We start from the raw sequence: 24,974 nt of genomic DNA on the forward strand, positions 1-24,974 counted from the left end.
AAGCTTTGTGTTTCATGATCTGGGGCTCAAACCGACACTGTGACTGTGGAAGGTGAGTTTTTCAGTCAGAGTTTGCCACTTTGCCTTCAAAAATGCACCTAGAAGAATCAAAATTGGGCTGCTGGCTTTGATGATTTATTTGTGTTAGTGCTTAATAGTACTTATTTTTAATTACAAAGATGTTCCAATGATATTAGTCTATACATCACTTTCCGCAAACAAACACAAAGAAGAAGACTATGGGCCTGGCATTCAAAACAAAGTTCAGATCGTTATTGTTGCTTATACAATTGAAAAAGCTTTGCCATAGAAAAATCTTTAAATATTTGCTAAAGATGTCACTTTGAGTTTACTTAAATCACATATTGGACTTTGAACCTTTCCAAAAAAGTTGTGCATAATAGAGTTTAATATTCCGCACGTGGATAGTGGGTACTTTATTTGCCTAGCCACTAAGTACAGTAAGTAAAATATTTCAAATATAGAAAATGAATGATGAATGGGGTGAATACACAAACAAAAAAAAAAAAACAAAAAAAAAACATTGGCACATTCTCAAGGTTGAATCCTAAATCATTGGAGTTAAAGAGTTACATCAAGATACTTTACCCTGATATTTATCTCCTGTTAAAGAAGCAAAACAGTTTTTTCTTCTTTTTCTTAATTCTTGTAACCAAATGGAGTTTTTTTCTTTTAGTAAAAAAAAAAAACTACTAAAAATTTGTGATAAGTTCGATTTGATCCCTTAATTATGGTGTTGATTCAATTTTAGTCCTTTAAATATGAGATTATTTATTTTGGTTCCTTAAATATGACCTGTTCTCTTTGACCTTAAAAAATGGGGAGCCTTAGTGTCCTGCTAGTCATGTAAATAGCAAAGTAGATAGAGGGGACCAAATTATTCCCGTTTTGAAATTTTGGAAGCTAAAATTAAAATTGAATGTTTTAAATATGATTTCTCAAAGAAAAAAAAAAACGTTTTAAATATGAGAGAGCAAATCAAACAAACCAATGTTTGAAGAAGCAAAGAGGCAATTTAACCTCTTCCTTTTTTTTCTTCCTTGTACAAGTGTGGTGATAGGACATTCACCCAATTTTCTCTCATGGACAAAATATTGACAATGCCACCAAGGCTGCAAGGCTCTTAGAAATTTTCAATGGAGCATTTAAGACCATTGACCTGACCCTCGAGCCAATTCGGTTGCAGTCCAAATAATACTACTGCCCTTTACACACGAGATAGAAGTATTGTACTTTTGTGGGTTTTGAATCTTTTGATGGGTCATGTGTGTGTGAAAAGTTAAATTACCAAGAGAGAAAAAAAAGGGCCAACAATTTCGAGAGAATCCAAGTGCCAAAACTATGTGTTAAATGCGGATAAGGTGGAGCTGTGTGTCCTTGTCCACCCCAAAAAGAATCTCATTCACACGTACGCTTTGGTTTTGGTTTTAGCATTTTGTTTGGTTAGGCAATGCAAAAAAAATTATTTTAGTAACATTGTTAATGTTTAAGATTTTTTTTAAAGGAAAAAGTTGATGGGATACTCTAAGAGCATTGGTTTAAGAGTTATTTTAAAATTTTTTTTTTTTGTAAAAAAAGAAAAAATAATTTTTTTTTTTACAGTTTTTTTTTTCATTCAAGTGTGAAACTAGTATCAAGACTTTTCCAATATGGGCAATTAGCAAATGCTCCAAAGGCATCCTTTAACCGACCATTTTTTTTTAAAAGCCATCTTTTTTTTTTCATAGTCCAAACCCTGACCCCGTGGACACCGACGAGCAAGTACATCCAATTTATCACCTTCTTACATTTCTCCACGTGGCACTCACACCTGCATTGAAAGTGCCGGTGCCTAAAGATTGTCATTGTGAAGATATAGTACTCCAATGCATAGTTTGATACTTAATTACAATTATATTATTGAACAAAATGTTACTATATCATATATATTTGATTAGATACACATCTTACTAAACTCACTATTTGTTTAATGTGAGTGAACATGTTAATGTTATTATATCATGCCGTTTAATGTCAATTTGATATATATATATATATAAATTGACATGTGTAGTAGTATTAGTTAGTTGGGGACGGCCTGGTGAGTAAGACCTGTTTCTACATATCTGTTTAGAGGGGTGTGAGAGCTGTATAGATAGAGACTACTGCTTACTCCACCTCCTTCCTTCTCTTCTTCCTTATCTTTCTTCAATCAATCTTCATCTTTTTTTTGTTCTCTGTCTATAGTGAGGGAAAGAGAAAGAAAAAGTGAGTGAGAGATGGGGAATTGCCAAGCTATAGATGCTGCAGCTTTAGTTATACAACACCCAAATGGGAGGATAGATAGGCTGTATTGGCCAGTAAGTGCAAGTGAGGTGATGAAAATGAACCCTGGTCACTATGTTTCTTTGATCATCCCTTTGCCTGTTTCTGAGGAAGGGAATCAGGAGGAGGAGCAGAAGGCCGCCGTGAGGTTCACCCGGGTTAAGCTTCTAAGGTCTAATGATACTCTTACTCTTGGCCATGCTTATCGGCTTGTCACTACACAAGGTATGGTTTGTGTTTAGCTTGGTCAACTTAAATAGTTGGGGCTGTTTTGGTTAAGTGTGAGACTTGGTTTTGGAGAATCTGTATTTGTTTTGATTAAAAGTTGTTGATGTTTATTGCTGGTTGCAGAGGTTCTGAATGTGTTGCGGGCAAAGAAGTCTGCTAAAATGAAGAAGCAGCAGCCGGAAACAGCTGAGAAGTCACAGACAAGGCCAGAGAGACCAAATTTGGGTTGTGAGGAAGAAGGGAAGCCTGACAAGGAGAAGACATACCAGGTATCAATCATTAATCCATTATCATCCAAGTTTTATTGGCTGTGCCTCATTTTCAGGTAGTCTTAAATGATAGGGTTTTTAATACTGTGTCAATCTCTAATGGTGAATTTGCCGTATCCACTACTATTCAGCCTGAATTATTTGTGTTTATATGAGCCGTCAAAAAGCATGGAACATCTATGTTTCTTGTCAAAGCATACACACAATGACACAATCCAGTAATTGAAAGGATGAAGTACATCAAACATATTGTTATGTCATTCAATTATCAAAGAAATGATTTTAATAAAATAACAAATCAGTGACTAGGTTTCAATAATCTCCATTCTATATCTATTTCATGCTTAAAAATCTAATAAAAAGAAACATTATAGCAAAGAGAAAAGCAGAGATTGTGCTCATGTTTTTATCCACAATAGAGCAGCAACTGGATAAGAAGAGACATCACCTACAAAAAGTTTTCATCTTTCATTTGAAAAGTACATATCTTTCATTCATTGAGTACTTATCCTATAACCATGCCAAAAATTTTCAGGCGATGAGACATGAAAGACATAGAACAAGGACAACACCAATGAATCCTGCTGCAATAAGGTCAAAATCTTGGCGCCCCTCGTTACAGAGTATCTCTGAGGCTACGATATGATTTGTGCTTTCAACATTCAGCTGTAACATGCAGTTTGTTAATCCACTGCCACTTTCATTCCCAGATGTTCTAGATGGATGCACCTCTGAAGCGAGCAAAAAGATTCACTAAATTTATGGAGGTAGCAAAATTTCAAATACATCATCAACCATAGCCCCAAATTCAAACCATTTTTAAGTAATAAGACATCTGTATAGGCTACAAAAGGTGCAACAAATTTGACTTTGTATTGCAAGTAATATTTTGTGATGGATACAGATCTTGCCCCAACTTTCCTATGAGTTCGTGACAATTGATCAGGAATTTAATATAACGAGAAAATTTTAATTTTTTAGAAATATACAAATTATGAAGAGGAATCAATTAGTAGTTTTGAGTTCCAAACTTCCCAGTCCTGATCAACATAGTTTTGAGCCCATAACAAGGATGTTCTTGCAGCCAAAGGTGCTCCAGGTAATCTTTTCTCGTTGAGAGCAACCAACATATTTGTGAAAGGCTCCACCAATAATGTTCCGGGTCCTCCATATTCCTTGTGCAAAAATTCACCAAATATCTGGTTTGCAATTATCCAATAATTACATCAGCTAATGCACAAAAATAAAATCAAACTGAAATTGAATATTTCACTCTCAGCTTAAAGCATCACGCATACAGGTAGCATGTCAAAACATAGCCATAATAGGGCCAAACATTCACAAAAAGTTAGAACAATTTGATGGAATCTGTCTGGTAAATCAGTGCTATTTTGTGGTTAAGTCAGATATTTCTTTTGGGGGTCAATTATTGAACGATTTTCAAGTCCACTCAAAAGCCAGGCCTCCTAAAAGAAAAGAAAGGGAAGAAATTCTTACTTATTGAATCAGTACCATGAAAACTTTCCCAACTGAGATTTGGAGCATTTTGATTTAAGCAAGCTACAATGACTAGAAAATTTAGATTATGACTCAGATGCAGATGATTACCAGCATTCACCACTAGCCATAAGAGATAACATATAACATAAAATAGAATTCTGTGACTGGAACGAGACCCCGACGAAAGGAAGATACAAAATCTACTTTTTTCTCAATAGTGCATTTAACCAAATTGAAAGTAGAATAATATAAAATCTTAATCCACTATTTTTTTTGTCACTAACAAGATGCTAATTGAAAAATGCTTTCTCCCCATAAAGCAAGACAAAGTTGCAAACTATAAGCAATTAACGCATAAAACCTAATTTGCAAGTCTTGGTGCCCTTTCATAGGCCTTGCAAAGCATTCTTACCAGCATGTCCCAAATGCATTTACCAAATTCTAGAAGTGCCTGAAGCAAACTCCGCAATTTTATCAGCAACTGTGGCTGCTCCACCTATAAATGTCCTCCCTTTGAGGAAATACAAGTTATTTTGACATGCGAGCCCCATCACTGCCAATGCACCCGATATTACCTTCAGATTCTCCGTAATAATCTTGAAGCCATTGAATTCCGAAAAAACCCACTTAGATGAGACACTTCTTCAAGTCCAGTACATACTGAATTTTAGTCAAAGAACAAACTGTTTTCCATCATGCGATTTCAACTTGATTTCACCTATTCCCAAAAGCTCACAGGTTTGATCATTACCCATGTACATTAAACCACCCTCCAATTCATCAAGGTTGTAAAACCATTTCCTATTGGGACACATATGATATATACAAATCCATAACCTACTCGTTTGAATGTCAAACAAATGATAAAGCAATCAGTGCTTAATCAGAACCATCATCACTACCCTGTGATACATTTGCCTTGGAATCCTTTTGGTCCTTATTTTTCAATACAATACAATCTTTCTTCCTATTTCCCTTTGCCATGACAATAGGCACACTCATCCTTTCCAACTTTATCAGTGGCTCTTTTTTTTTTGAATTGAGATTTACCTCTTCTAACAGACTATGTCTCTATTGGCACGCTTATCTTTTTTACAATACTCATTATTAGTCAAAGCATCAAACACATCATCAAACTCAATCAAATCCTTTCCACACAACAGTGTAGTAATTAAATGATCATTGGTATCAAGTATTGAGTTTAATAAAAACAGAGCTTTATTATCAATATCATTGATCTCAACATCTAAAATTTTCAAACCTGCTAGTATTTAGTTATAATCATTCAAATGTTCATAAACTTCATACATTTTTTTTAAATTAAATATTTGATTAAATGCAAAAGGTATAACTCATGTACACTAGATGTACACAAAAGGGACACCAACATTAAGTACCGAAAGTATAGCTATCAGGCATCTTAGGCATATTGGCAAAAGATAATAGACTAGAAGCATTCATCCACTCAAATAATGATATGAGGAATAAAAGGTTCACAACAATAACAGATTTTGTCATTTTGAACAAACTTTCTAGCAATTCTGTCTCTCCTAATGTACCACATGTGACAATACAGGACCACTTTCCAAATTGCTATATTGCTGCATCTACCAAACCTGCCTTATCAACTTGTTAAAAGCTCCGCAACTCAAATAATGATATGAGGAATAAAAGGTTCACAACAATAACGTATTTTTTCATTTTGAACAAACTTTCTAGCATTTCTGTCTCTCCTAATGCACCACATGTGACAATACAGACCACTTTCCAAATTGCTATATTGCTGCATCTACCAAACCTGCCTTATCAACTTGTTAAAAGCTCCGCAACTCCTTTCAGCATAACCCAGTGAACTACAAAAAAAGAAAACCAGATTCCAAAGGTCCCAAGCTGCTGAATAACAAGGAAATGAAGGAGTAGGTGGCACGTAGTTTTTTCTGCCAACTTATACGTACAACACTAGTCTATAAAAATTAGTCACCACTTCTTGAGACTATTAACAGTTAGGATTTTTCCCAAAGTTGTTGTCCATAGAAAGAAGGCTACCTTGGTTGGGACTTTAGGCTTCCCTAGACTTTTCCAAGTAAAAGACTATCGGATTGAAGGATGTAGCATTTTGTAATAGGGTTTGACTTTGAAGAAATTCCTGGAAGATGGAGTCGAACACAGAGTATCTGCCCCATATGGCAGATTTCATCTCCCAATCCTGGATTGATCCAGCAAAAAATTAATGTTTTAATGACAAGCACTCCAAGAAAAAAATCAAATGATTGGTGACTGATGCTTTCTTATCATGTGCAATATGAAATAGTTATGGCAACCTCTCCTTCAACGGTTAGTCATACTAGAAATTTATGCAAGAACCATCACCCAACTTGTCCTTATGTACTTCCATAGGTTCACCCTATTTGAGCACCGACCACCCTATATCCATTAAGCCTCTCTCTCAATTGCGTACTTTTGAAGCCATTTCCCCCAATAATGCTTGATTGAACAAGACTAAATTCATGATAGCCAATCCTCCACTTTGAATAAGTACCCAAATTCCAATTAACCAAAGGAAACTTGAACTCATCTTCAATTCCACCCTTGTTGGAGTTGGCTCATATTTGTTTTTGGGCCCTAGCCCAAAGGCTGTATGGGTGCAGGAAAGCGGAGCAGATGGAAGCACATAAGACCATGAACTTTTCATTAGACTTGGTTTGCAGGTTGAGTATATGGTACAGTACAGTACAGTAAAATCAAGGGAATTTTAGGGATTTGCACCAGGTAGGGCTATGCTATATATAACAAGGTTGTAACCCTAATTTCTTAAATAGTAGATTGATAGCCATTTGCTCATGTGGATGTAGCCACACTACCAAACCACATAAAATCTTTGTGTTGATTTCTCTCTTCTTTAATCTTGCTTAAACCAATTTTTCACAACAACCCAATAAGAAACCCATTAGTAACTTCTTAATACAGAGAGCAACTCCCATGAGAATCGAAAATAGAGATAGGTAAAAGGTTGGTGGTGGATAAAGTGCTCTTAATTAGTGTAACTCTACCACTCTTGGAAAGATGCATTGTTTCCAATCAACCAGGCATTTCTCCATTTTCTTTTTTCCAAAAGGATTCTATAAAGACTTATCATTGAAAGAACAACCTAAGGGAAGGCCCAAGTATGCCAGCATTAGTGACGACACTTTACATGGAAAGATGTCAACTAGTGCCACTAGATTTGGCACATGACCTACCGAAACCAATTCTTATTTACCCAGGTTTATGTTTAATCCAGAAATAAGCCTGAAATCACACAAAAATGCCTTTCAAGTGCTATATCTTGTCTAGGTCAGCCCCACAGACAGTTAATGTATCAATTGCAAAAAGTATATGTGAAATCATGAGCATAGTATCAATTAAATTCCAATTATAAAGCCCGAAATATAATCCCCACCAACTTCCTTCTCCATCAACCTACTCAATGCCACCATAACAATTATAAATAACAACAGAGATAGCAAACCACCCAGTCTTAGGCCCCGAAAGCTGTGGAAGAACCCACTCAGGATACCAATTACTAAAATTGAGAAACAGATAATGGAAACGCATGAGAAAATCCACTTCCTCCACATAGTGCTAAAACCACATTGTTGATGATGAAATTCTAGTTAACATGTTCATACATAGAAATAAATTCATGATACTAGAAACAGAAGAATCTTTTCTTTATATATAACCAATTCTCTACACTCTTGGTCATGCATGTGTCCTCCAATTTTCTCCGTAGCTTCTTGGCCCTTGTCTCCCTCATAACAAAATGCTTTTGATCCTTGGTCACACACAATTGGATGGTGCCGCAAACCTGTCTGTTGATCTTCTCCTGATCTTTCTCTAGCATCTCTGTAGTTTTGTCTTTCAAAGCAATATCCAACTCTTTTTGGATAGCATCCATAACTTTGCATTGCCACATCTTGAAATTGTTCATTCCATCAAATTTCTCTACCTTAAAATTTTGGCAATAGAGACAGTAATCCTTATTGCCGAAGGTTTTGTATAGGACTCACCTAACATTTTTCTTCCCAATACTCAGATCCACAAACCAATCAGCAAAATCTTCAAAGAGAGCAAATCCAAACACCTAGACAGCGAAACTTAGCTTTGATACTAATTTTTTTTGCAAAAGAGCCTCTAGAAAGCACTCCCACACTAGATTGATGGGCTTATGAAAGATATCAAACACAAATAATAGAAACAAAGAAAAGAAGACACAACCACACACACGAGAAGAACAACAAGAATTTATGTGGTTCAGCCTTACATCTGCATCCATGGGCGGCAATAAGGAGGAAATTTCACTAACAAATATAGAGATTACAAAGGTAGTGTTGAAGCACTCTCACAAAATGCAAACCCCAAAGACACCCAAAGAGCTCTCTCTTACATATACAAAAATTATGGCTTTTCTATGAACATATAACTAAAAGCCGCTACACACTCCACCACTGGTTTTCTATCCGGATGCATCAATAAATAGAAGTGTAAAGTCCCTTAGGGTAAAGAAGAAGTGCCACACACATAATAGAATTGGAATACAAAACCTAAACAAAGTCAACTAGGCATTCTACGGAATTTAATCCGATATTGTGCAGGTACCGTGCTTATGGATCTGCTAATTTAAGCCATCAACTGACAGTCTTTCCCACTTCCTAGTTGTCAACATTATTGCTGTTCCAAAGTACACCAATGGCTTCTCCTATTTTCAAATAAATTTAGCTAGTTAACAGCACCTCTTTGCACATGCTTAGAATAGGAGTTTAAATGTGGCAAATGAATTTTTTTGAAAGCAAAAAAAGAAAAAGTTATAATAGAGGAGAAGCAAAATAAGAAACTTAGAGGCAATATGCCACCAGTAGCACTGTTTGGTAACTTGATATTCCCCAGCTCAGCTGAATAGATGATTTCACTAACAAGTGGTTTCATTCAAATTAATCAAGGTATATTTAAATTAGGTTCAGTGAGAATCATCCAAACTATTCCAAGTTACAAATATTGTCAATTCTAGAACCACATATCATGTTACAAATATTCTTTTTAGATTGGTTAGTTACACATACTTGTAGTTCTTAAATTCATGACCTCACCCTCCATCTTATGCTCACAAAGGGAAAAAATGTCATTTGAGCCAGAACTCATTGGCCGATTGAGGGTATTATCTTAACACTAGTGCATGATTCAATTTATGTTAGGATATCAGCTATAGGTGATGGTCAAGAGTCTTGCTTTTTAAGTACAATCATGAGTAAGGGATTTATGAATTATTATGTAAGTACACAAGTACATGTTCCCATCTTGGTCAACACCAGTAGACAAGCTTCTAAGAGAAATTCCTATAAGTTAATCAGTCAAGACAAAATCTTTTATTTACAACATCCTTGACTCAGACATTTTCTCGAGTAGTTAGTGCTCACGTAATACTTGATTCATGAGTGGCTAAATCAGCTGGCTAAAAACATGGTCCTACATAATATCAATGCAGCTGATTAATTTGGCACCAATTAATGACATTTATTTCTCCCAAAAAGAAAATTCCACAAAATGCTTAAAATAACCGACACCTACTAACAACATTCACCCGAACAAACATTTGGTGTACGTACGAAGTAAAAAAAATACCTCTGCACAAACATCTACAACCGCATCAAGTTCATCCCCGAATATGTCTTTATCCTTCAAAAGCTTCCTCAGAACCTCAGCCCTGAACTTTCGTATCTCCTACATAAGTAAATAAATATACAACACAATATAGAAATTACAAAAACATGCATATATATACACTCACAAGTCACAGACACAGACCCTGAATATATACTATAATACTACTACATATGCCCATTTTCACACTGAATTTCATAACTTACTTATGATCCACGAAAAGTGGCAGGTCTATGTAATTAGTAATGGATAGAAAGTGTCTATCAGTTACAGTCGCACAAATAAGCAAGTTGTGAAATTGGTAAGCCAAGAAAACTCACGTGCATATAGATAAACTCAATGTCACCGACATTGACACAGACCCTTAAAGATATATAAGTACTTACAGCTTCTGCAAATTCAGGAATGGGGTCAGGGTACACGTACTTCTGGGGAGATGAGGCTCTTAGAGAGGTTGTGAGGGAGATTCGGGAGATGGGCTTTGCTGAGAATGTGGAGGAAGAAGGGGTTGGGGAATGAAGGCGTAGGATAAGGCAGGGGGTGCGCGGGAAAAGAGGTTTTGAGGTTGAAGACAGTGGTTTTGGTTTGGCGGGAGAGAATAGATTGGTTTGTGTGAGAATGGAGGGATACAGTGCCATTGTCATTTGGTGCTGTTGAGAGGGAGTTAACGGATTTTAATAGTTATTATACCGCATAAATGGGCTTTTACTACTTACATTTTGATGTTTTTTTATTTTGTTCACTATATTTTTATTTCACCACTTTAAACTCTTAAATCAATTGATGCATGTTATTTTCGTCTTTTTCATCAGTCAACAAATAGAAATCTCTAAGTTGGCTAACGGAAGAATTAAAATAATATTAAAAATTCACTGTGACACTTGTCACCCTTGCCACATGGGTTTCCCGCCCCTTTATTTCACATGTGACCATCACTACCACCACCTATGGCGCACGTGAACCCCCAAAATCATCAATCCACCTTCTCTTTCTATGAACCCCCAAAATCATTCCACCTCTCTCTCGATCTATGATAGCCATCAAACCACCATAGCAAACTAACAAACCACCATCGCAAACAAACAAACCCAGAAATGCAAATACCTAAACCCATGTGCAAATAAACAACTAATTTGAGATCTTCTTGTGGTGAATCCATCACAGTTTCTAAAGCCAAAGCCAACCCCCATTTTCTTGGAATAGTAGAGAAAAGAAAAGCAGCGAGAATAACAGATAAAAGAAAAGCAGTGAGATCTCTATCTCTGTGAACTAAAACCAAACATACAGGTATTAGCTCTCTCTCTGTCTATGTCCTTATATATAGCTAGCTTTATATAATGCGTAGGGGGCCACAATTTTGCTTTGTATATTCATTGCTTGGTTTTTGACTTTATTTTGTTTGTTTAGTGACTTTTGACTGTTTGTTGGTCCCTATATAAGTATGTGTTTCTTTGTGGCTTCCAATATGATCCTTGTTTTCCTCTGTTGAAGATAATGGTTGATTCTGTGTGTGATGTATATTGTCAATATGTGTGGGAAAAGCATATTGGTGATACTGAATTAGTAGGCCAAAATGCTGAGTCATTATGAAAGTAAGTTTATGACACAACTAATGCCCCAACAAGCAGCACAGCAGCACATAACTTCCTGCAATTTCAAACTTCCAATCCACACATCCACACATTTAATGAAAGGTATTCATTTATTTCACAACAAAAAGAGTACAAAATAAGCAACAAGTGTGTCATTGCTAATAACTAATTCTACCAAAATTGAGCACACTGCCAACCTCCTATACATTAACACTACAACCCTACATAGACTACCAACCACAGCAACCCACACAAGTTATTTCCACCCCTACCTAACCAAACATAGAACTACAAATATCACCACTAACATTGCCACAACCACAACTAAAAACTTCTCTCTCTTCTTGCAGCCTGCAAGCTCGTCCTTAAGTGTGATAATTCTTTGTCTTTGCTGTGGGATAAGCACCTTACCACGATCACATATCTCATCATCACGCCATTAGAAGAACCCACACTTTCGCCCCACCTAAAACACAGATAATGCTCTAAAAAATGAAAAATGAAAATCCATAGACTATTGTAGCAACAAATCGAAACAACATACTAAAATTAACTAATACTCACTCAACAAATTTACTGAAATTGAAATACCCAGTAGTTTGGACAACCATAGAACCTTCTGCCAGGATTTTCTGCTGTCCATGACACAACTACAACAGGTTTTTGATTACAATAGCACCTCATTGGTGCTCTCCTCCTCACGCTGGAACTTGTTGAAGAGCTTGCTTCCATTGGGCTTTGAAGATTGTTTGTTTTGATCGTGGTTTGGAGAGATGAGGCTTAGTGCGGGTGGAGGTCCAAGCACAAATTTTGGGAGTTTAGGGTTTCTAGTACTGATTTGGGGGATTTAGGTGATAGTGATGGTCACGTGTGAAATAAAGGGGTGGGAAACCCATGTGGCAAGGGTGACAAGTGCCACAGTGGATTTTTAATATTATTTAAATTCCTCTGTTAGCCACCTCAGAGATTTCCATCTGTTGACTGATGCGGAAATGACAAAAACAACACGTGTTAATTGGTTTATGGACTAAAAGTGGTGAAATGAAAATGTAGGGACCAAAATGAAAAAATGTCGAAATGTAGAGACTAAAAGTGCATTTACTCTTTACTATTTTATAAACCATTTTTTATGAACAAAGTGTCTTTCCAAACTAGTTTGGAGATTAACTCTTCAAACTTCTTATATATCTCTTTTTTAGATGTGAATTTTGAAAATTAAACCATTGAATTTCATGTTCCTTATGTTTTTAACATGCATATCAAATTTTATTCAATTGGATGTTATTTACTATTCAATTGGATGTTATTTACTATTCAATTAGTAAACTTATTTTTTATACACTATATTAGATCACAAAAACTTAAAAATTTAACATTTGTTTGTTGATATAACAATTGATCTTTGATCTTCTTGAAATTTTGCAAGCATAAAGGATATAATAAGAACATGCAATCCAGCGGTTAAATTTTTAAAATTCACGTTCAATATAAAAATATATAAGAAGTTTGTAGGATTTCTCTTCAAACTAATTTGGAAAGAAATTTTGTTCTTTTTTTAAAGATAGTTTTAGTATATGTTGTAGGCTACTATCAGATCAAGACACTGTAAACAATTATCAAAGACTTTAATAATCGGTATCTCAAATCTTTTATTTAATTATAAGAATTTTTGCTAATTGAGCTAACTGCAATCCACTATAAACAAACCATAAAGACAATAATAGTGGTGTATAATATATGTTTACAAATTTGAAAATTGCATGATATTATGATTGGTATAGATGCCTATTAAAAAAAAAAGCAAATATCATTTGATAAATAAAAATACAAATATTCTTCCATAATTGTTTTTAGATGTTAATGTGGACCACACCACATCAACACTTTGTGTCTCTACTTCTCTCTCTCTCTCTCTCTCTCTCTCTCTCTCTCTCTCTCTCTCTCTCTCTCTCTCTCTCTCTCTCTCTATATATATATATATATATTTAAATGATAGTTTATAGAAATATAATAAAAATTATGATGTTGTACTTAAATAAGCTATTAGATACTTATATTATATAAAAAAAAATTTAGGACACTATTAAATAGTGTAAATAAAATTTTAATTGTGAAAATGAGAGAATTCTCTATTTGAAAAGGTATATGTTTTATAATTAAATTTCTTTTATAATACTGTTTTATAATGAAATGACAAGTATTATTAGAGAAATGATACATAGGTGAAAGTCATACATAACTAAAAATGTTTGAAAGGTAGCATGATTAATGCATTACTACTAATGTAACAATCCTCTATTAAAAGTGATAGTAGTGGGAAGCCATACTTACAATAATTTCAAAATTAAAAATAAAAAAAAACCAAAAAAAAGTTAAATTTTTTTTTTTAGAGATAATTACAACATACTGTTAACCCCGCAACTCGAACATTTTTCCCCATGAATTCCCAAGCACTTTGTACATGAGAATGTGTCAATTCAGCTACAAGGCCTTTGGCAGTTAAATGTTGGAAATAGAGAAGATGGTAACACGGTGAAAGTCATAAATAACTAATAAAGATGATGCACTACATGGCACAAGTAACTGTAATTAATTGTCTAAGTCTCAAGTATAAGCAGTGGGTCACATCTAGAAACAAAGGACACTAAGAGCCCGTTTGGTTTAGAGATAGCTCAGTTTTGATAACTCAGTTTTCAAAAATTATAACTCAAACCCAAAACTCATAACTCCCTACTCAAACCTCACCTTCACTCAAAAACTGCAAAACACCTGTTTGGACTCATAACTTAGTTAAATATCTCTACAACTTTTTGCCAAAACCATGGACTCCACACACTAACACTACCTAGTGTTGCCTACTGTTGCTACCCACGTCTCATTAACAAAAAAATCTTCTTCTGATTTACTTCTCCCACCGAGTCACCATGGGAGCCCATCTTCTTCTTTACTTCTCCCACTGAGTCACCGTGTTCTACCTCTCGCCTCTCGCCTCTCGCCTCCCACATCCATGCAGCCCACATCGACGCACGCCCACAACAAAGCAGGTATTTTTATCTGACGTTCTTTGCTCCATCTCTCTGTCTCCCCTGCTCTGTTTCGATCTAATTTGAGATAGCTCAGGACTTTGATTCAGTTCGTGTAAAATTTTACCCCCAACGAAAAAGGAAAAAGAAAGGATAGTTATATATTTTTTTTTTTGACATACCTAATTGGTTACTGAAGCTAAATTTTGAGCTTTTGTTTGTTGGCTTTTGCTTTTATCAAAAATATTTGCTTAGATTAGTTATGGGATTTTGTGTTTCTATATAACCTATTAAATCCAATTCTGGGTCTTTAAATTGAATTGAATTGAATTTCTGAAATTGACATTAACAAGTAGCAAAACCATGTATATGAGTGGATGTGTGGATTGCTGAATCTGGTAATTGTGTTTTGGAAATTCTTCTAGGGTCAGGGTGTACTGGTAGATCAAATGTGATTGGGTTGGACAATGGCATGGTTATGGCTATTGGGAGGTTTGGATTGCAATTTGGGTTTTCAAGGATTACATTTATTTTGTTCTTCTAGATTGTATAGACTTTAACATCTCTATTGTAAGTTGTGGCATCTTTTACAATGGATGGTTACATCCCTTTTCAAGTGGCTATGGGACATAGACTAACATAACTCTGAATAGAAGCAAGTAAGGATATGGCATAAAGTTTCGAACTCCAATTTCCAAGGACATTCTATCAAAAAACCATATAACAAATCAAGAAAAAAAAAATCAGGAAAACAAACTAATAATTTTTTACCTAATTCTATTTGGTTGCTGAAATTCCTATCAAACATAATATATTAAACTTGCATGGTTTTGTAAAATTCAGTTTTGAAGTTCTAAGTTTCCATTTTCTCTATATGCCTCACCCCATGTGAATTTTCCTCCTTACAACAAGTGGGGTAGGAATTTGGAACCTCCTTATAGCAATACCATTGAATTTGGAATCTCCTGACATTGTTTTGTTGTGTCATATTATTGCAATCTAGTATAAAGGTGTATTAGAATTTGATTTTTGGACAGAAAAGCTAGTAGAGGAAGACAACAGCTATTTCTATTTATGAAAAAGTTTTTAGCTAGAGAAAACATTATAATAATCGTATGGCTCTCTATTTATGTAAGTCCAATTTGATTGGAGAACCTATTACTGCGGATTTAGATTGCTTTATTCATGCTTGTATAGAATGTTTGTATAGAATCTTTCAAGTATTCTTGTATTGGTGATTGATATAGAGGCAGGTTCTTACCAATGTCAGAAACAAGTAATTATTACTCCAGTACCAGTGGACATCTGTGTGACCTAGACCATTGCACCCTTAGGACGTTCCTGAAACTTCATACTTTTGGTAGGAGGTTTTATGGCTATCGCTATTGGTCACTAGTAAGTACCACATCCAGAATTAGTAAACCATTGATTATGTGCATTAAGGGTCTGTTTGGATAGAACTTATTGTTGAAAACTGAAAACTGAAAATACTGTAGCAAAATAATTTTAAAATGTGTGAATAGTACCGCGGGACTCATTTTTAATGAAAAAGTGGCTGAAAAGTGAAATTTGTGGGTCCGTGAACAGTGCACGGATGCACTGTTCACGGAAGACAAGTCAACATCTGCGGCTGGAAAAAAAAAAAAAAGGCTTGAAACGCAAAACGCAGCCCCTTTTCAGTTGAATCCAAACACATTCTAAGTCACCAATTTGTTGAAATGCTATTTAAGTGCTTTATTTGATTGTACAAGGTGATGACCATGCATGTAAGTTCTTCAAATAATTGGATACCAACACTTGCACGCGTGGTGCAGCAATAACACCTATTGTGTTAGCAAAATTCCAATGATTGGAGCACGAGGTGGAAGTTGCTAATGAAGAGTTGAAGCAAGCACGTGCCATGGGAGAAGCTACAAAATGAAGGGCTGAAAGAGCCAAGGTTGTGCGCAAGATTTCTAAAGAGAAAGCAGAGAAGTTCAAGATAGCGTTAGTAATATCATGGGTGATGTTTGGAGTACTGCTTATTTTGTCTACTAGGTTTGGGGATGTTAGAAGTAGGCAAATGTGTTTGCCTGGATGAGTTGGTTGTGTGTAATAAGCCAGGCTTGTATTATTACATTGGAGATCATTTGTATTATAATGGTACAACTTCTTCTTTTTTTGTATTGTAAGTATAAAAATTTATGGTATGTATGACATTGTACTTCTATAATATGTTGAGAGTGTTCAACTTTATTCAAGATAGTCTTGAAAACTACGGGCATTTTAATTGTAATTATATTATTTGTGATACGCCAAAGTGGGTCCCTAAAAGTAAGTATTGAGGGGAATGTATTTTGATTTCCTTGGATGAATGACTAGTGGGAAATGAGTAATAGTATTCACTCTAAAACTGTGGCATATCAAATCCATAGTAGTCCATAATACTCATATTCTATATTCGTATTAACTCCAATCTTCTTAAGCAAAAATGGTGGAATATAAAATCCATAATATCAGCATATCACATACACAATATCACAACAATATATGACTGTCCACCTGTAAGCATGTCCACTTGTAATATCACAAGAATATATAATTGTCCACTTGTAACCATATCACACACACAATTATATGGCCGTTGATAAAAGGATTAATTGCAAAAAGGAAGTACACAATTGCATATAAGCATGTCCACCTGTACTTACTTACATTACCAATAGGTATTAGATATACCTATTTTTACATTGCCAAAAGGAATTGCATCAGAAATGTCAATGGGTTATTGATATTCAACCATAAAATGTAATCATGTTCACAGTTAATGTAAATTTACAAAAAAAATGCATCATAATATCCAAAAGAATGCATCATGTATCTAAGGGACTTCTAGTCACGGTACCTAACTTTATACAAAAGTCCCCGCAAAAAGTCATAGGCGGAGGTAATAACTCTATACAACAAGTCCAACAAAAAACGGTGAATCCGTATACATGCCCACCATCAACCTCGTCATTGCGTGTACTCCTCCCACATTCGGGCAATCACATCATCCCTAAAGTCACCCATTGCCCTCTTTTCCGCATCAGACATCTCCCTCACATGCCTCCTTTCAGCATTTGCACTCGACTCAGGAGAATTCCCATTGTTCCCAGCTTGTACATCATCTCTATTAACGTCAAGATTCTCCCATGAGTTAAACATTTCATCTCTACGATTATTGATGCATATAAAACTGTGTAACACACAACATGCAGAAACAACCAAACATTGACGAGATTGCTTATAATTCGCCATGCAACTCAAGATGGGAAAGCGAGCCTTAAGGACTCCAAAGCACCTTTCAATTACCATGCACAATGAAGAGTGTCTATAGTTAAACAACTCATTCCCCGATGCCGGTTGCCTATTGCTCCTCCTGAATTCCTGAGCATGATATCAAGTGGCCTTATGTGGTGGAAGAAATGGTGCACCAATGGGGTACCCCGAATCAACCACGTAATAGGACCCTACAAGAATAGCATATCTCAATTAGTAATAGGAACCTACATAAAGGAACATAAGACAAAAGAAGACAAAAGGAATAAAAAGCTACCACATAAAGTGTTCAGCTAAAATATTCCCAAAAGCTGCTACAAGTGCAAGGTATAGTGAATGCATGTTATATATATATACAAGAATTACTAAATGGCATTAACATTACATAGGTGCAGACCACATTAAAAAATTGGTGTAATCAGTACATACCCATCAAATTTAAATAATAAAAAAAAAAAACACTTTCTTTTTTTAATTTCAATCTTGACTAAAAACTATGAACTCAACACTATTATCCTCAGTCATGAGGAAGATGGTCCAACCACTAAAGCAACACTGTTATTCACGACAAATATTCCCATTGGAAACTAAAATTTAAGGATTTTGATCATTATCTGTGGGCCCCCTAAGTTTAGATTATATTTATGAACATTGCCTTTGAAGCAGAATTGTGTTTTTGAAACAGATTTCTGTGTGTTAAAAAAATAGAGATGAAGGGAAAAAAAAATAGAGAGAGAGTGTTAGACAAACAAGAAAAATAGTAGTTATAGGAAAATCTGATGCATATTTTGTATTTTAAATTGGCTTTATATTAGTTTTTCAGGTTCTAGGCAATTTTTATCTTAGGCTTACAAAAAGTCTTACCTCAATTACTTAGCTAAAAAATATGATATCTCTGGTTGAAGGGAGACACTATCCACTTATGATATGGTAAATGGGATTGTCTCATCCCACCCCAACCTGGTATGGCTCAAAAGCTGGCTCCACTTTCTTTGTCTTTGCCTAAGCCTATTATGCTTCTAAATCACTTGCTTAGAGCTCAAACTCTTCCCCGTTTGCTCATTTAGGGCATTCGTAATTGATAGCCAAGTTGGAGGCTTGGAGCCTTAAAAATACCATGTTCCATATTCCCCTTTTGTTGTTCATCCACCATAATGTCAATGAAGATTTTTTCAATGTGGGGAGGCCACATTTTGTCGTCAGCATTTTAAGATTCATGTGCCATCTAATACAAACATCCCAACACCATTGCGGAGATGTTAATATATATATATATAGTCCTATGAATTGGCCACTTCATTTCTATTGGAAGAGGAACCCAGACAGTATTTTACGGAAGTTTTCATTTCTTAATGTTTTTTTGATAAATGATTTTTCATTTCTACCTAATCAAACACGGGATATGCAAGGACAGATATATAAGTTGGACTGATTTGAATTTATTTTCCTGCCGATTTTCACATAGAGCAAGTAACTACATTGATGATATTACCTTTCTTTTGCAGTATCAAAATGTATTTGCTCCACTAATTAAGCTTGAGGCTGTCCGAGTAGAGTGCAAAAGAAGATAATATTTAGCTTAATGATGCCTTTATGATATTTAGCTATAGATTCGGAACTTTTATCCAATTGGGAATAAAGTCATTTGGATATGTGAATTCATTTTGCACATGCATTACGAGTAATACTAGCTTTAAGCTTAGCAAAGAGCTTGTTCAATTAAGTTTTGAATTGCAAAATATGAATTCAAGCGCTAAAGCATATCTGAATCCAACAACGAGCCAACAACTTAGTGAAAAAAGTTCAAAGATCAGCCATTTTGAAGGTTAGTGAATTTCGTTTCTTATTCCAATATTTATATGGTTAGTAAAGAAAGAAGTTAACATTACAAATCATAGTTTCTCAACATAGGTAATAGAACTCAGTATCATCAAATCATGTTCAACAAAAGCATATATGCCTTATACTTAAAATGTTTTGCTCTAAGTCTTGTGTTGAGTTATATCTATTCAACATACTCCTCCCTATGGAATCTATTCATATATACATAGAAATGTTGGTCAAGTGGAACTATGAAAAACCAAAAGCAATGGAGTAGCAATGAAATCTATGGAGTCTAACTGGAAGGCAGGGCTATAAGCCTTGTGTACATAATTAAGTCCTTCTGTTTCCACTGAACTATAGCCATGATATCTTATTTGTTGTAGATGATGAAAGAATCTCAAAAGACAGGAAAATAAATTAAACAAATGGTAGTTTGATATAAACAAATGGCAATTTCAATTCATTAATTAAACGCATGGGTCACATAAATTCAAGACTCAAAAGGTTTGTATTCTACTAATTTCTTACATGCAATTTCATACCACAAGAAAGAAAGTATGACCCACTTCAATAAAACACAAATAATGAAAAGAAAGACCCAGGTGCAGATCAATAAAACAGAAATTATAAAAAGAAAGAAAGATCAAAGATGAGTCCATGGAGTAAAACCCACTTCAACACACTCACCAATACCTGTGGGAAAAGATCAATAAAACAGAAATTATACCACAATGCCCAAATCATATAATGGAGATAGAGATATACACCGCACCTGGGAGAAGATCACAAAAATGACTTCAAATGGTTTTTGCAATGGACAGAGCTCTCACTCGCTATTCCAGTTCCGATTCAAATGTAGAGAAATTAGCTGGGTTTCATACTTCAGTTTAGATCGCTGAAGGCCGAGATTTGAGGGAGTAGATGACATGTGAGAGAAAACGGAGAGAGGGAAGTGAAAAAGAGAGAAAATTTTGGCTGAAATATTTTGAGGGAAATGAGAAATGGTCTTCGCCCAAATTTGCAACGATAATATCACATGGTTTCTGAACTGACATGACAACACACAATTTATAGGCCCCACAAAGTCCTTATATTTACGTTGGTGTCACTAAGTTTCCTATCTCAGTTTTTGAAAACACCATTTTGTTGTTTCCTGTTTCCGTCACTTTAACTCAAATTTTTGAGTTTTGAGTGATGAAAACAAGAGTTGAAAACCAAGCCATGCAAAAAAAAAAAAATTGTGGAACCCATATATTTTGAGAACTCAATTATGAAAATTGAGCAATATGATCTAAAAACCAACTCATCCAAACAGGCTCTAACTAATCACTCTTACTTTCTTTACTTCTATTATCTCTAGTTTAGGGTATTTTGTAATCCTTTTAGGTGTTGATGTAAGTAAGTAGTTTTGTTTCTATTTCAATTAATGTAGTTTTTTTTTTTTTTTTTAGAAGGTTCAATTTACGTAGTTGATTTATTATGTTTGAATGCGTTGATGATAATGATTCTATTTAGTTACTCCTTTGATACACATCGGGGAATTGGTTGTTATGTCGATTAAAAATTTGAAACTAAATGATAAAAGTTTTGTGAGTAGCTGGTAAAATATTTCTTTTATAGTGAATTGTGTTCTTAAGATACATCTATATCTATATCTATATATTACTAAAAGCTGAAACGTGATATTTATTGCTACTAACTCTTGTTATGACACCTCATCGCCACGTCATTTGCCACATAATTATTATTTATTCCTAATTTTTTTTACAAATATATATATATATATATATATATATATATATATAGATTATTGACTTTACATATTTATTGATGATGCCAAAAATATCACCAGTGAGTTGCAAGCACTTCTCAAACTAAAGCAACACCTGCAAAAAGAAAACAAAGGACCCAAAAGAGAGCACCGGAGTGGTGCCGGCCAAAAACCCTCCGAAGGTCAAGTTAGAATTTTGTTTCTTTAACCCTAGAATGCCAGAGTTAAGAATATTATGCCTACCTTCATATATAGGGTTTCTGGGGTATTTATATTGGGTAAAATTGCATTTCTTTTAGGATACAACTTCCTCCTCAAGATCCTTTCCATATAGGAGTCTTCTCAAACGTGTGTCGCAAGAAGTCCAAATATGTACGCTTGTGTGGGGATAAAGTAGAGGTTGATTTAAAACATATCAAATGATACTCGATCTAGAATCTTCGATTAATCCGTACATGACGGATGCTCAGTTAAACTTAACCGTCATAGTGGTGTTACCTACGGTGTCGATCCGTCTACCTTATATCCGTCCCTTCGAATTCTATGGGAATGCCCGTCTCCTATTTTTACCCCTTCAGTTGCCCCCTTCAGTCCTTGTATCCGTCTTTGAAACTTGACGGATTCATGGAATGATTAAAATCAACGTATTGAGAGGGGATGGTCTTAGTATACCATAACGGATGACACGTGGCCTGCATTTCTGACGAAGAACACGTGGTCCTTGTGGATTGGCTATTTCTCCAAAACGAGGCGTCGCTTCGTATCCCGCGCCCTTTGTTCTATAAAAAGCCAGACATTTCTCCCTTCATTTTTTCTTCTTATCAAAAATTTGTGAGCAGAGCGCAACCGTCACAGCTATCGTGCCTTCCAGTCGTTCAACAGATCCGTCCATCGTTCATCGTCAAAGACCATCTCGATCCGGTATGTATTCCAAATCTTTCTTCGTCTATCTTTTTAATTTCAATGTTTCACATATATGCGCTTTCTTTAGACCCGTCGGTGTCTTAGGTTGTACCGTCATAAATGTAGGTAATGTCTAGTGCGTCAAGTAATCAGTCGTTTGTCCGTGAGGGGGCGGGCTACGATGAAAAGTTTCCGTCAGGTCCAAGAGATCCTGACACTTCAAGTGAAGAGAGGAATCCGTCCAATACCTCTTCTTCCCTTGATGGTGGTTTGGAGACAGAGAGTTCAGAGTCGTCTAGTAGTAGCTTGGAGGGTGTGGATCCCCCCGTCCAGTCAGTAATAGGCTCAAATGGCCTTAGAGAGTTCGTCATGCTGCCTCTTTGGACGGTAAATGATTTTAGGTCGTCTATGACTGAATCTCAACTCAACACACTTAGGACCAAGTACCAAATACCAGAAAACATCCGTCTACGTCTTCCCGAAAAATCCGAAAAATGTTACTATAGGGGGGTAGACGGTGTTGGGATCTACGAGCAAGCTTTAAAGGCGGGGCTCAGATTTCCATTAAGTTCTCTTCACCATCATCTTCTCCAGTACCTCGGCCTATCCGTCACCCAAATCTCCCCAAACGCCTGGAGGGTGTTCATTGGGGTTGAAGTTTTGTATGGGGCAATGTCTAACGGTTCCCGAAGGTTGACGGTGGAAGAATTCTTCCATTGCTATCGTCCAACGGAGATTGTCAAGTCCAAAGGGATGTATAGTTTTGCGGCTAGAAGCCCATTATTGAGGCTTGTCAGTGATACTCCAGACTCAAACAGAGACTGGAAGAGTCGTTATTTCTTTTTGGAAGGGGACGAATGGATGTGTCGTCCAGGAGATAAAACTTACATGCCCATCGACACAACATGGGGCATAATGCCTCCGTCGGGTATGTATCCCTTTTGTTTTCATCCAGTCAATCTTCGAAGTTGGTTTATTTTTTAAGATCTAACCGTCTTTGATTGCAGCTCGGGACCGTCCACAAGTTAACTTGGAGCAGTGGAGTTTTCTGGAAAAATTTTTTAACAAGACAAAACTGCAAGAGAGGACTGGGGCTCAACTTGTCACACTTGATACTCTACACTGGTATTGTGACGGTCCTGATCCTTCACCTTCCGCCCGTCGTTACGATACAAGAGTTAGAAAACGTAAGTTCGTCGAAACTCTATCCGTCTTTATTATTATTTTGCCTGGCCTTTCTCATCCGTCTTTGATTTGCAGAGATGGATGCCGCCAAGAGGAGAGCCTTCATTAAACAACAGGCAGCGAAGAAGAAACAGGAGGGAGGTCAAACAAAGGGGACGGTCCCACCTGTACCATAAAAAAGAACTCAACATGAAAAAACGGACCGTCCTCCAAAGAAGCAAAAGACCACACCAGAGCCCGTCGTGGCATTGGGAGCCGAGAAGATACCCGTCAAGCATGGAAAGGGCAAAGGCTTGATGAAGGGTCCTGTCCTTACTGAGGAGAAACCACTCGTTCTCTTTCGGGAAGACTCCAGCTATGCCCTTGAAAAGGTATCGTCCATGTGGACAGCTGACGATTACGCGGACCTCGGCAACCACACAACGGAGGCAATGGGTGAAACGGGTCTTTTCACCCTTGCACAGGTAACTTTGAATCCTTCCACTAGTTTTGCTAAGTTCTTTTCCACCCGTCATTACCATAACACTGTATTTTACTTCCAGGCCATGTTGATGATGAAAGGCTTATTTGGCCGTTGTCTCAATCATGAGACAACCATGGACCGTCTGAGAAAGAAGAACCAGACGGTGGAGGATGAGCTACATGAGCTGAAGACCTACAAGATCAATGTGGACAGAAAGCTCAAATACTCGGAGCAAGTCAGAGGGGAGGTGGAAAAGGAGAATGAACATCTGCGCGAGATTTTGAAGGACAAAGAGAAGGAGTTGACGGAGACAAAGTCTAAATTCAATGACGCGAAAGAGATAGCCGTCCAGGAGTATCGTGACTCCGACCTCCTCCTGTCAGAGCTGGGAAGTTCTTTTGCTGACGGATTTGACGATGCCATCCGTCAGGTGAAGTCGTCGTACCCTGATTTGGACGTTTCCCATATTTCAATCGATGCTCAAGGGCAAACACTTGCACAATCCATCAGGTCAGAGAGTACCGATGAAGTGTTTGCCGTCACGGCTCCAGTTGATGAAGGTCAAGCCCATCCTCCAAGTCAGCCAGACGACGGTCAAATTGATAACTCGAAAAAGAATGCGTAGTACTTGTAAAAATTCTTTATAAAAAATTTTTGCCGTTGTAAACAAACTTGAACTGTCGTTTGTAATTTTAACTTATGGAATCTTTTATCGCATGTTTGCTTTGATTATTATCCGTCGCATGTTTATCTTATTTTGGTAACCCGTCTTTAGTAAAATGTTTTAGACGTCCGTCCTTTGTTTGGACTTTCAAATGTATTTTTGCTACCCGTGCACTTTGTGATGGTCCGTCTACTTTATGGAGTCGTGAAATTTTCATCCTTCAGATGATC

At 36.2% G+C, this 24,974-nt stretch overlaps 2 protein-coding genes and 2 long non-coding RNA genes across 5 annotated transcripts; 2 read left to right on the forward strand and 2 right to left on the reverse strand.

Annotated features, from left to right (window-relative positions):
* The first annotated feature begins 2,080 nt into the window (after positions 1-2,080).
* On the forward strand, positions 2,081-3,806 carry LOC142627039 (uncharacterized). The gene is made up of 3 exons (XM_075800819.1): positions 2,081-2,550; positions 2,677-2,822; positions 3,358-3,806. The coding sequence occupies exons 1-3, from the start codon at positions 2,280-2,282 to the stop codon at positions 3,466-3,468; spliced, it is 528 nt and encodes a 175-aa protein (XP_075656934.1). The 5' UTR covers positions 2,081-2,279; the 3' UTR covers positions 3,469-3,806.
* On the reverse strand, positions 3,677-10,718 carry LOC142627038 (protein PLASTID REDOX INSENSITIVE 2, chloroplastic-like). Its single transcript, XM_075800818.1, has 3 exons — positions 10,406-10,718; positions 9,981-10,079; positions 3,677-4,021 (listed from the first exon to the last, which is right to left on the reverse strand). Exons 1-3 carry the CDS (start codon positions 10,661-10,663, stop codon positions 3,815-3,817), a joined length of 564 nt encoding a protein of 187 aa, XP_075656933.1. The 5' UTR covers positions 10,664-10,718; the 3' UTR covers positions 3,677-3,814.
* A 3,657-nt stretch (positions 10,719-14,375) lies between these two features.
* Positions 14,376-16,874, forward strand: LOC142627588 (uncharacterized). 2 transcript variants are annotated; one of them, XR_012842886.1, is made up of 2 exons: positions 14,376-14,655; positions 16,386-16,874. It is a non-coding gene; the product is annotated as an uncharacterized LOC142627588 (long non-coding RNA). The 2 variants fall into 2 exon arrangements; XR_012842887.1 differs by lacking the exon at positions 14,376-14,655 and adding an exon at positions 14,667-16,029.
* Positions 16,875-17,376: 502 nt separating this feature from the next.
* LOC142627355 (uncharacterized) lies at positions 17,377-20,785 on the reverse strand. Its single transcript, XR_012842814.1, has 2 exons — positions 20,531-20,785; positions 17,377-18,125 (listed from the first exon to the last, which is right to left on the reverse strand). It is a non-coding gene; the product is annotated as an uncharacterized LOC142627355 (long non-coding RNA).
* Positions 20,786-24,974: the final 4,189 nt, after the last annotated feature.

The sequence above is a fragment of the Castanea sativa genome, chromosome 3 (genome assembly GCF_040712315.1).
Source record: "Castanea sativa cultivar Marrone di Chiusa Pesio chromosome 3, ASM4071231v1".
NCBI classification, from domain to species: Eukaryota; Viridiplantae; Streptophyta; class Magnoliopsida; order Fagales; family Fagaceae; genus Castanea; species Castanea sativa.

Excerpts from the sequence above, each read along its gene's own strand:
- LOC142627039 (XM_075800819.1), top strand. The coding sequence starts at position 2,280 with ATGGGGAATTGCCAAGCTATAGATGCTGCAGCTTTAGTTATACAACAC. Across the intron at positions 2,551-2,676 it reads TCGGCTTGTCACTACACAAG|AGGTTCTGAATGTGTTGCGG; the intron begins GTATGGTTTGTG and ends TGCTGGTTGCAG. Across the intron at positions 2,823-3,357 it reads ACAAGGAGAAGACATACCAG|GCGATGAGACATGAAAGACA; the intron begins GTATCAATCATT and ends AAAAATTTTCAG.
- LOC142627038 (XM_075800818.1), bottom strand. The coding sequence starts at position 10,663 with ATGACAATGGCACTGTATCCCTCCATTCTCACACAAACCAATCTATTC. Across the intron at positions 10,080-10,405 it reads TTCCTGAATTTGCAGAAGCT|GAGATACGAAAGTTCAGGGC; the intron begins GTAAGTACTTAT and ends TTACTTATGTAG. Across the intron at positions 4,022-9,980 it reads TTGTAGATGTTTGTGCAGAG|ATATTTGGTGAATTTTTGCA; the intron begins GTATTTTTTTTA and ends ATTGCAAACCAG.